Source organism: Cloeon dipterum, chromosome 3, assembly GCF_949628265.1.
Source record: "Cloeon dipterum chromosome 3, ieCloDipt1.1, whole genome shotgun sequence".
NCBI classification, from domain to species: domain Eukaryota; kingdom Metazoa; phylum Arthropoda; class Insecta; order Ephemeroptera; family Baetidae; genus Cloeon; species Cloeon dipterum.
This window is the reverse complement of record NC_088788.1, coordinates 23,888,632-23,901,608: the sequence shown is the minus strand read 5'-3', so window position 1 is coordinate 23,901,608 and position 12,977 is coordinate 23,888,632. Positions and strand designations below refer to the sequence as shown.

At 40.0% G+C, this 12,977-nt stretch overlaps 1 protein-coding gene across 3 annotated transcripts in view; it reads left to right on the top strand.

Moving 5' to 3' along the window:
• wake (wide awake) overlaps positions 1-12,977 on the top strand; it is a 94,491-nt gene that overhangs the window by 52,011 nt on the left and 29,503 nt on the right. For 2 of the 3 annotated variants that reach the window (XM_065482385.1, XM_065482387.1), the window contains exons 3-4: positions 3,730-3,855; positions 11,628-11,877. In XM_065482385.1, coding sequence (XP_065338457.1) covers positions 3,730-3,855; positions 11,628-11,877 — 376 coding nt within the window. The remainder of the gene's footprint in view (positions 1-3,729; positions 3,856-11,627; positions 11,878-12,977) is intronic. The other variant, XM_065482386.1, reaches the window with a different exon arrangement.

The following is a 12,977-nucleotide window of genomic DNA, read 5'->3' as shown; positions in this document are numbered from 1 at the left end:
GGCTATTTTCGTCTGTCTGCAAAAGGACAATTCAGCGTACGCGGATGTCGACCCTTTTTGATTAGTCCACGCGCTGCTCGTAACACGTCCGCATTAAGAGAGGCTTCGCGGAAATTATTAACACGTTGTATATAAGTGCGGAGTGGCGAGGCAGAGCGCGGTAATACATTTCTCCGCCATCATAAACAATGAGTCGGCTGCGAGGGTGGGCGACGCCTGTTTGCATTGACTGCGGCACCTGCCCGCCGGTGAGCAATAAAAAATATCATTCTCACAGAGAGCAAGGCCAAATTTGTAGCATTCACAGCTGAATTTATGGACGCATTGCGTCGGAAAATGGCGTGATAAACTGATAAACGTAGAGGGCGCGTTTTGCAATCAACCAGTAACTCCGGTGCGGGCGAATTTTGGTGCGGATTTTTCCGCATCGCGTCTTTATGGCGTTCTGCAATTTTCGGTAATGTTATGGGAGATAAAAGCGGAAACTGTTTTCCGATGTTTAGTAAGGTTGATGAGGATAACTTAAGATTTACGGTCTTCCACGCCTGTAATTCAATTTAAATGCACATGTTTTGAATCAAATAAGGGAAGGTGTATAGTATGCAATTTAAGAAACGATAACAATACAGATCATTAAAAAGATTGATAACTCTAGGTTCATAATCAAATGCTTCTCGGATTCCTATGCCAACCGACGAGAATGCTACTATAAATGTCTGCGTTAAAACTTTATAGCGCATTAAAAGTTTATCTGCTCTTCACAAAGCCGAAGGAGCGAGAGTGTTTTGAAACGACTGACACACTTTAAATTGAGTCGAAACAAACGCTTCCAGCAATTGGTTTTTCGATTTGCGTGGCCACGCCCAGTAGACAGGAACATTTTGTTCCGAATTTGCCACCTGAACTGGCCGTGTCGGGGCGTGGAGATGTTTTGCCGATCATAAATCGCCGCGTCGTTTGCAAAAAGTGTCGGTGGCAGTGGAGCAATGAAAAATAACAGCACTAGAGGCCTGGCGCGTGACGTCAACGCAAGCCTGCTGGTCCCGTCGCCACCGAGTGTGTCATTCGCCCCATGTACATACGCGTCTGTACATATTTTGCAGCCGAGGTGGCCAACCGACAAGCACATTTCCCTAATTTAATCATCTCCCCGACGTTGCGGGTACGTATGAATATTTGCACGCACTCACACACTATTCCGGAGTGAGTATAATATGAATTTATCCCACTTAAATTGCTTTAGCGGAAAACCAAAAGCTAATTCAACGTATTTTGTTGCTCCCTTGACCCACGAGAGATTTAAAAAGATTATCTCTCTCCATCCCCGTGCAAAATGGGCCGCGGACTATAAACTTAATCTTGCGTTTCAACGCCTTTATTTCGAGAAATGATTTTTTTCGGGAACAATTGGTTTTGGTTTTATTTTTATATTTTATACTTCCTGCCCGACAACCGTGTAGCGCACGTTGCATAGCTATTTTTAAGAGACAGGCTGTTGAAACCTTAGTGTTATTATTGTGATCTTGCCATCTATTTAGCATTAAATTTAAAATACACTTAAGTAGAAATTCATTAAAGTTCAACCAGCCTATCAATCAGGGTATCTGCTAACGCAATTTTTTATTTAAATTCTACAAACCACTGATGAGTCATTATGATTATTCAGCCTCGTCCATTCTCTTTTATCCAGCGTTAATTTTGTTCACGTTTCGGCTGGTTTAAAAAGTTCCAATTGCGTGTTCCAACTTAACAAACTCAAATTACAAATGACTCTTCTCATTGATTTTTTGATTTTGCGGGAAAACGGCAAAAGAAAAATTATACAAAATTGTGAATTGTGTTTTAATTACTGTAACTACGGCAACTGTAAAAGCTACCATTAGAATGCGATAATTTAACCTTTCCGCAGCCTACTTAATATGCATCGCTTAATTTCAATGTCGCATTGCTACGGCACTGTAAAGTGAAGCGGAAATTTTAGGTCGCGGCCTTTGGGCACACAAGCCAACAAGCCGGCTCTTTGTTGGACTCGATGAAAAGATAAATGCACACACACACACACAATAGCGGCGCCGCATCAAAAAGTACAATTTCTCTCCAGCGACGTATGTACAAAGACAAGTGACAACCTTTGAACATTAAAAAAGAGAGGAAGGACGACGACGTGTGAGAAATACACGTCACGTGCGGTGCGAATGCGCATGGATTTTGTGCGGCGCGACTGTTCTCACGCCGCGGTGACAATTTGCGTCTTTCAATGGCACACGCAGTATTTCACAGAGATGAAAAATTCTTTACATTCTTTTCGTAGAGTGCATAATATTTAATCTTCCATTCTACCTCTTCCTTGCCGGAAAGAAAGAATTTGTATAGCTCATGTAATTGAAAATGTTGTATATTTTGTTATACCAAAATGACCAAACTTAGCCCACAGGCAAACCTCTGCTGTGTATATATAAAAGTAAATCTGAACATGGAGATTCATCTGAAAATTAAATTTTCGCATCATAGACTTTTGTGGTAATTTCATTTTGTCAGGAACTCAATTTTAGCGTTTAACTAGGACAGTGAAGTTGACAGTTTATTTTTAGTGGTCATTTATTTCAGATTGTTCATTTTTTATAGTCTTACTTTATCGGTTTCTTGGCCGTTTATTGAGAAAGACTCAACACTTTTTGTTGTTTTAGAGACTTGTTACCGAACTGCTCTGAAATTGTTTAGATTCATGTTTAATAAGAGGTATCAAAACAAGATATTAACAAGTTTAAAATATTCTGCTTTTTAATTTGACAGCCTTTAAAACTGATTTCGCCGAGTTTGTTGCGTATTCAAAGCAGCAGAATGCTGGGAGATAAAATATTTTAATAGTAAAAGTGGCAAATTGTGTCACTTCCACAATCCAGAGGTATGCAGCGAAAGATGTTCTCGCAGACACGTGTATGTGGCTTTAGTAGCATCCCTTGCGAAAATGAGATTTTCCGCCCCAAGGATCGGCCACCAGCGAATTGCGGTGGATCAAAGTCAACCCGTTTCCCTTTTGCGCCACCGAAGTGTGCAAAAATAATTCTCTCCGCGTTCAGCACAGTGACATTAATTATCCAGGTGACACGTACATCCTGAAAATCTGCCAAAATATCGAGCGAAACCCCATTCAGTGGATAGAGTTTCGGCCTTGGATCCAGCCAGGCCCTTTTGATTTAATTCTACGTCTGGATGCAATTGCCTCGAAGCTCTGGGAGCAGAGGTGGCTCACGTTATAATTTTCTCATTTCACCACGAGTTGTGTTCCGAGTTGGAGAAGTAATTCGCTTTGAAAGCGGGTTGCAAGTAAAGAAGACCGCCAGCTACAAAGCGCCACGCACAAGTTTCTCCGAAGAGACTCGTAAAAAATCTCCAACTTTCCTCAGAAAGCATTGTACCTCATCCAGATTAATTAAACATGAGAACAAAGGACAAATTTCTGTCAACTTTCCCTCGCAGATAATCGCCCGTATCATATTTGTCTCTTAGCTCTTTACAGTCTTTACAGCTCCCTTCGACAGGCGTTCTCGACAGAAAAATATCAAATTTCCCTGACAGCGAATTAGAGCAACCCCCTCATCCCTTCACTCTCATTGCACACGCACCAAGCGACACACGTCATCCTCACTGAACCTATACACATATCCAGAGACCACTACTATATGTTTTTGCTGAAAATGATTTGATTTTTTTTTTGTGTATGCCAAGGGACCGTCGAAACAGGCGGCTCGTCGACTCCCCCGCAAGCGAAAAGCAGCAAAGTGACCGCCTCGATTCTGAGGCTGCAGCCGCCCAAGATTTCTTTTACCGACGATGAAAACGTGTCCACCGAGTGTGAGTACATACCTACCTTGAGCAGCTAGAGCTGGACGTGCCGCTATTCCCGTGCTGTGCTTAATTGCCTCGATTTAGCTGACTGAGAGACCACCCCATAGATTAGCGCGAATGCCACCCCCGCCCCGCCCTCCACGTGTATGTTCATGAAACACTTGAGCAATAACATATGACGCCACATTTATTTAGGGTTGTCCAGCTGTAACAGATTCATACAAACTCTCACCGCTTTACATGAAATCCCGGCCGGCTCAATTAATCCTGTTAAAACGCATGTAACATACAAACAGGCGTTTAAATGTACATCAGCAACATATTACATTAAAATTTTGTACATACATATGAAAAACAAACAAACGTGTTGTCAATGTGAATCACAAAATTTGCACAAAATCTAAATTGCAACGAACAAATTGCACCAGCTTCCAATTGGCTTTAGTCATGCAGCCACAAAAAAACGCATTTTCGTAGAGAAATATTGTTGTAATTTATTAATTTCATCTTTCCAATTTGAATATATTCATTGTCATAATGTTTTTCCGTTTCTACAGCATTTACAGCAATCTAGCTCCGTCTGCATTGAAGTTTGAGGCATTTCGACGCTGACGATTCTATCCTTTTAAAAAAAGCGGTATTCCTCTTAATCAAACACAAGACCCTCGGCATAATACAGCTTGCTATGATGTTTTTGGTTTTAAATTTTGCCTCGGAAACTAAACAGCTTAATTTGGCACTGAGAATGCTTCTTGAATGAACAGGTTTGCAGTGGCACCGTCATAATGGTGGTTTGCAAAAAAATGAACTATACAAGATAAAATACATGGTACAAATATTTGCAAATCAAAACATTTAAATATCCTTACAAATTTAGAAACTCAGGTTTAATAATTTCTTTTGACATGATTCGGTGTTTTTAATTTCTAAATTATATACGATTGAAGTGGATTCGTTAGCTTCATGTTCATGTATACACGTGTACGATTCAAAGAAAGGCTTGTAGCTGGCATTTGAATCTAACTTTTCTTTGAAGCTGCGCTGGTCAAAGGAAATAAACATCCAGCAAATAAATAGCACATAATTTTTAGTATGATCATGCCCAAACGAGTTCATGTTTACTGCTTTAACAGCTTTATTACATTATTCCTCCACGTAATACTTACCGCATTTATCAGTCAAAAGAGCCCTAAACAGCAACAGATGATATTCCCATTTCGAGGGATGGGATGAGAGAAAGAGAGATTGGAAAACGCGCGCAGCAAACATGTGTGGCAGCAACGGGCGCGGCATCACGTAGACACACGACTGTAAATACTGCAAATTGAATAAGCCGTTTCTCTCGGGCTGAATTTGCATTTGGGAGGCGTCGGTTCCGTGCGCGCTTTAGAAAACGTACGTTTATCACATTTATGTGTTCAGCCTGGAAATAACTGGATGTATGTGGAGCACATACACACACACAAGCTCCATGGTTATACGCCGCTCATGGAGCTGCTCTCAGAATTTATTCTGCATCAGCGCCAAGGCAGCGGGAAATGTTGCTGAAAGAGATGCAAACATATTGTTAGAACATGGCTGCAGTTATTTTCGCCGCGAATATGCAGAGGATGCAGAGAGATGAATACGAATCATGTGGTATTATTATCCTGTACCATATTTCATGCAGTGCGACATGAATTGCCGTAAATTGTGTTTTCGTCGGTCCGATCTGTTTATTCATCAGTGAATATCGGGAACATTGATTCCAAATGTGTTGACTGAGTATATGTAATTTCTCATCATTCATATAATATTTAGTTATATAAAATTGGTTCTGTTGAAACTAATTAACGCTTGATTAAACAAAGTTCAATTAAAATAATGTAAATCCATGAATGGCCTATAAGGAGACAAAATCCATGTGCTTAGAAACTTGTGGAGCTATGTTTTTTTTTAAATTTTAAATTTACAAGGAAATTGTCCTATTTAATGAAGAAATTAAAATTGTATCTACCATGCCTACCATGCAGCAACTGAGAAGTTTAAATTTAGCTCTCTGCATATGAAAAGAGAGTATTCAAAACTTTATTCCTTAGGTGAAAATCAGATTTAGAAAATTGGACATGAGGCGTTGGTTCTTAAAATATAGATTATAAATTGTACTGTTTATAGAGCCAACTTTTCGAGATATGCAAGACATCCTGAAAATATCATAGGACTTTCTCGGAACTGTGGACCAACTTACACATAAATTTTTTAGATCTCTTCGCATATATTTTTTATAACATTAAAAAGCTGCTATATTACAATCCTAAACTTGTATCTCTCGTATAAAGGGAAATTTTTGTTGAGAATCAGGGGATTAAATCCCAGCACGATACTCTCTACTCAATCTTCCTTATTAAATTTTTTCTTAATGCATGAGCTTTGTTGTCTACATCGGGATATTCGCTGTCATGAAGTTTATCTTGCTAACTACGTTCAATATTGTGATCGCATCTCCTCGGGAGGGTGTCATTTAAACTAAAACTCTACCAGTCAGTAGATTTTTTCTTTTTGGGAAAAATATGGAAAAGGTTGGGTAGAATACAGAATACAAGTAGCTCTCTTGGAAATACACTTTCCATGAGAAAAATTTCCCTGGCTCGACAGAGTTTGCTTATCCAGCAAATTATAATTGAAATGACGACAAAAAGGGATATCTTTTTCTATTCAACGTCCAGAACTTTTTTAATTATCCCTTAGCTCATTGAATAAAGCACAAGTTGCTCCATTTTTCCATCTTTTTTTCCAGTGAATTCAATGAATGTAGCGCAGCTCTGTACAAAACATCACTGTTGAAACAAAAGGTGCGCGTTGATAGCAATGGACTTGTTAGGTTTACCCGTGTTCTCGACGCAAAAGCCAGCCCAGCCCTTTTCTCACAAACCTGCTGCTACGTGCTCATTACCCCGATTCAGCGGGCTGGGCAGTACATCAAAAGTTGCATGACACAAATCAATTTCTACGTCAGTCAAACAGAGCCAATAAAAAAGCAGTCGCGTGGCGATCATGAAAACGTCCAGTTTCGTGCATAATTAAGGCGCGCGCAAACGAACGAGTGCCGGCTGATTAACATAATAAATTTGAACGACCCGCGTCAAAGAGTTGCGTGTGTTTGTATCGAACGGCCAGGTGGCGAAACTTGCCATTTGTCTACCTAGAGTGTCGTGACAATAAATTACACCTTTGGGCAATGGCTCAATGCAATAAGGACCAAGCTGTCCTGTAGGGTGCGAATTACAAAACCTTTTTCTAGTTGTGTTGCGTGCGAAATGACATTACTGTGAATTAATTTAATGCAACTATTATCAGGTGTTTGTTGGGTGTTAGCCGACTTTACTCGAGTATTTATTCATGAGGACACTTATGTAATATGTCGTTTAATTTATTTCAGCATGCAATTGTGATCCTTTTAATAAGCATATAAATTTGACATTTAATCATCAGTTTGAGGATGTCAGTTCCTTTTTTCCTATTGTTCGGAATCTATTCATAAAGTGTGAATCTCATTAACTTATATTTTAATGTTACTGTGATTTTTTTAGACTAAAACGTTTTTTGAACGAAATAAATTATTTATTTCAAGTTAAATAGAAGAAAATTTTGGTCCTAATAGCATGGAGACAAAATTTCCTTTTTATGGGACTTTCAAATCTCTCCTTTTAACGTACTTTGTCAGTTACGAGGGGAATGATTTTAATCTAAATATTGATAATTGTTTGGAAGAAAAAAAGAAGACTACATTGCTTATGAAAATCACCCATTTTGAATTTTGTAATTTATTATAAAAGGGATATTTCATATTATCCTCTATGCAAAATTGAACACATCCTAATGCTAAAAACGGCTTTTTGCTTTTCCTCTAGATTGAATCGTGGGTTTGGTTAAGCACGTACATCACTGCGCAGTTAATGAATGCGAAATGATCTCCGTTAAGCGCTCTCATTAGCATGTGGTAGCCTCCGGCTTGCCATTCATCGCCGTTTTTCCGGCTGATTTTTAACGCGAGGGAAAGAGAGACGGACTGTTTTAGCGCATGTATATAGATGAATGGATACTGGATATCCGCCGGTTTGGCGGTGCGGCGCTCATCGAAATTGGAGCGGAAAGGAGCAGGCTAGGCCTCCTTTGATGTGGTCTCTCATCAACGCAGCGCCCCTCAAGCGAACACAAATGTCCGTCGGCCGGGCCGAAATTGTGTCTGCGTCTCAAATGTTCAAGGTTTTCCTCCCCTTGATCACAATTAAAAATGGGCAAGTCATGCGTAAATTTTAGGCCATGTTGCAACAAAAATGGAATTTCAAAATAATAGAACCAAAAAACACATCCATTCTCTACAATTTTCTGCGTGTCAGACATAGGAAAACATATTTTACGGAAAAATTTTGAACTTTGGATGTCTGTTAAGTTGAATAGTAAATAAAAAGAATCAAGAGTAAATTGTTCGTAAAATCCAAATAAATATTTGAAAATGTAAATAAAACCTACAAACTCAAGAAACACGTCATCCATGGGTCGGAAGAAACAGATGTAAATTCACGATATTTCTTGTCATTCGAGTGTAATGAATATTTTTTATTTCTTGAACAAATTTATCGCTGGACCGAAAAAAATAGGTTTTTCCACATTAACTGCGTGGAATTTAATCAACCTTGAAAACAATTAAATATGTTAATTTCGTTGTTTCTACCACAAATGAATAGGGGCTTTTATTTGCGCCTACAGAAAAATGTAGAGCACACGCTGTTAACATTTTAATCAACATCAAGACAGAGGTTGTGAGCAACGCAAGTCGTGTCCCGTTACTATCGGTCTTAATTAGAAAGCTAGTTGCAATAACAACGCATTTACGAAGCCTCTCGCCGCTTCGGGTGTTGCAAGAAAGCTGATAAATTGATAACGACAAGCGTGTGTGAACAGAACACGCGAGATGGAGGGCGACAAACTGCCCTCGAACGGGCTAATTGCGAAGCGAGCGTCATTTTAACACCCTGCGGTCGACCTTAATGCACGGAGCGGCGAATCTCCATAAATGAATTATAGAAAGAGAGAGAATGAAGCGGCGGCAGCTATACAAAACCAAGTGGCTCGTGAGTAAATATGCGTCGAGCTGGCGGGACCTGCGCTGCTTGATAAGTGTAGCCCGGGGCCAGCCGGGTCTATTATGCAGCCTGGACGGCAGACGTGCCGAGCGGGTCTGCATAACAAGAGCCACCCAGCTCGAATCTGCGCTGTTTTTCCTCGGCGACCGAATTGGATCCGAGAGACGAGGGCAAATTTTTCGGCTGCACCCGTCCTTTAGCACCAATAACGCTGATTTGCTTTCACAGTAACTGCTGGCGCCTTATTGGACTTTCTTTTCAGTGCCTGACGTGCAAGAATCGCGGTCGTGCCTCATGGGCACTTTTTAACGATGCTTATAATAGCTGAATATAGTATTAATATTTTGGTCGCCACTCATATTTTCAGTTATAAAGCTTTCACCGTAGTTTCGTTTCTAAAGTATGCACAGAATGTCTTAATCATTCATGGCTTAGATTAGATGTACGGAGTACAATTTATCGCAATCATCCTAAATGTCACTTTCTAGTGCTGCCCTTACTAATTTAAATTATATAAACTGAAGAAAGCTTATATCTAATTTAAAAGAAAAAGAAAACCATGCATTTATTAATGGAAAAAAATAAAATTTAAGGGGGTTTTAAAAGATGGTTAAAGTTATAATAGAAATTTGAAGCTATCATCTAGTGAGAAAAAATTGCAAAGAAAAAGTTACAGGTTTGCAGGACCGAAAAACTGACTGTACTGTACGGGAGGATGTGATATTATTTTTCTGCAACTATATTGCACCCTAGCCCATTTTAAAATATTAAAATATAACTTTACAAATTTAATAAGTATTTTATCTCATTGACTTATCTCGTCTCTTTTTATTTTAATTAATGGAGATAATAAATTCAAGTCTTAGCGTCTAAAAAGAATACAGTCTTCTTGTTTATGAACTGCAATTAAAAATTCATAACGCACGTCATTTCTGTTTGCTCGTTTGTACTTTTTATCACAAAAAGTGACTCAGAATAAACTGCTGCACTTAATGCTATATATCAACTTGCGGAAAATGAAAGCAGCACTGTGTGCGATCATTAATTTCCCCGGCAGGCACGGGTGCAAGAAAAACGACGTTGGCCTTGTCACTTCATTACAACTGGCTTAACTCCAAATCAATTCACTCTCCGCCATCGTCGTCGTCGTTCGTCGGAACGGCCGACGGGGAACTTTTGCCGCACCGTCGACATCACACACACACACACCGGCGGCCTGCTTTCAATATTTCCGATGGAGTGAAATTGCTGTCAAACGAACCAGCGGCGGAAAAATGAAGACGCTGCTGGGACAAAGAACCAAATAACGCATTTGTACTTTAAGCCTTTTATTCCGATAGACGTGGCATCCAGGTCAAACCATAGCCCTGGAGATTTACGCCGGCTCGTCTTTTAAATCATTGCCTCCGGCTGATCCTCTCCGTCTTATTCGGCACTTTTCTTTTCCTCTATTTGGATTTTTCCGATGCAGCGTCCGCTCATTTAGCGCCCGCCTCACTACTTACCGGTCAATATTGACTTCAGGGCTTTGAGAGGCACGGCCGTGCATGCCTACTTACCGTGTCTCCTATTTGCCAAATGCATGGACATACAGTAACATGGTCAGCGGATCGATGCCCGGCTCGTCCACGGCATAGCTTTTCTTTCTGATGCACTGCGCCGTGAGTGGAGTCAAACAACAGTAGACTCGGGCCAAAATTGCACCTTGCGATTAACAGCAAAACAACTCTTTCGATCCATTGGTAATTGCTGAAGAAGGCATAGAAACTAAAAAGTTATGAACGTTGACGTTGACAAATATTTATTTATATACATACATTTTGGGATGAATATATTTTTTTTTTGTTAAAACAAATTTGAAGACAAGTGACCATAGTCCATCATCCCTTTCTTGGAAAACCATAGACAGTGATTGTTGGGCTTCGCTTGTTGAATTTTCATTTCTTTGCCATTTTCTTTTGCCAAAAAATCGGTGTAAAGCAATAGGAATCGCGTGTCCTAATCTTTACCAGCCCTGCCACTGCTGAGTTGCTGATTCGCCGCTCTCTTTGTTCAGCGCATGTCCACTGATGCTGTAAATGATTAATAAAAGTCCTTGCAACTCCAATCTGTTTAAAACATTTTTTTGCCGAACAAAAACTTCTTTTCAACGCCTATGTCTTCTAATATCTTTAGTGCAACTTTTAGCTTGAATTATCCTCAGCAAAAATGTAGCGAAATACGATAGGATCTAGTTGTTGCTTATGTAATGTATTCATAATAGAATTGCTGAAATTTTGAGAGTTGTTAAATTAATTATTCCATCGGGAATGCCAAGTTTAATTAAATATTACTATAGAAGCCTCAAAATGTACAAGTCTTAAACTTTATTGGAGCCCTGAAGACTCCTGCAAAACTTTATATTTGAAGGCTTCGTTGTGCTTTCAGAAGAAAATGAGACAACATTGTTGGCTGAAGAAAAACTTCACTCACAGTTTTTAGCTGCCTCCCCAGCTTTCCTGCACACAACAGCCTCGGAGACTAAAATAAAATTCAATCCCGAATTTCCTTGACGCGTTGATTAATTTTCACGCTCGACTGACCACCCTCCGCCAATTCTTTTCGCGCCTTCAAAATTCTTCTCTAACTTTTCGACATTTTCTGTCGTTGCAGGGTGCAACAAACCTCGGCTCTCGTCGCCGGAGCCGACGGTGCCGAGCTCACTGCGGCTGGCGGTGCCCCAGTCACGATTCTTTCTGACGACACCGTCGCCCTCCGGAGGGGCGCCGCAGCCCACCGCCCTATATCGACTCACGCGGCTGCTGAACCAGAGGGGCAGCGCCTCCAACGCCAGCGATTTCAGAAACAACAACAACCACCTCAGTGCCGCAGACGAGAAGCCGAGACGACTCAGCTGGGAGAGGTGCGTTTCCACAAAAGTCGAGTTGATTCTCTCTGGAATAAATATAAATTCGTTTGCGGTACAGATGATTTATTTTAGAATAAGGCTGACAATGAGTTAGTTCCGGTGGTTCCGAATATTTATGTACAACTTTGTTCAAATCTTCACGTGTTTTTTTAATTTATTTTGAATTTTTGTTTTATTACTAAACTTTGCTCGGGGTGCTCTTTTATTCGCTTACCTATGCTATTTCAGCAAGTATAAAATAAATATCCGATATAAATAGTGGAAATTATTTTTATACTTGCTGAAATAGCATAGGCGCACTTTTAATTTTCAAGAAAATATCTAAAACACAACATTTCATTTTAATTATTCCAATAATTATCTTTGAAGATTTTCTGTTGCTACTCCCGTAATGTCGAATCTTCCAAATTTAAAATAAAAACTCTGCCCAAATGCTGTAGATCTCTTTAAAAAACTGCTTAGCAAGTTCGTGTGGAAAAGATATACTCGGGCACGTCGGCTCACGAAGCTTTAAAGGACAAGTACGTTCTTGAGGGCATGTATTGTGTAATCTATTTTTTCAAAATGTTAACAATAATCGAGAGATACGAGCGGAGCAGCTCATGCTTTGAGGGAGCACTTGCCTCGCACAGGCAGAAGATGGGCGCCCTGGTATCGTCAGTGTCTAGTTTGAGAGCTTTCAATTCCCTTTCTTCCTAGCAGGCTTGTTCTCATTCAGCCAGTGTAATTTTTCCATGCAAACTCGTTTTTTGTCGGTAGTCAGCGAGCCCTGGACGTAAATCACTCGGGAGCACGAAAAAGCAGTTCCTTTTCTCATATTCAAAATAGCTAAGAATAAGCTTGTTGCAGACGGTCCCGTCTTGCTACGTGCCTCTAATTTTTCCTTTTTTTCGCAATGCTCCCTTTTTCCGCTCACGTTTCTCCGAAGAACCAATTCTTTTCAATGTGAATTAACCAGTCGAGCGAGGCGGGCCTGTAATTATAAGAGATGTCTTTCAGGCACTCTTATTTAATTTGCCCTATTTTATTTAGGAGCCGTTAAAATTAAATCGCTAATTCAATTCAATTGCCTTTCTGACCTTCAAAGCGATACA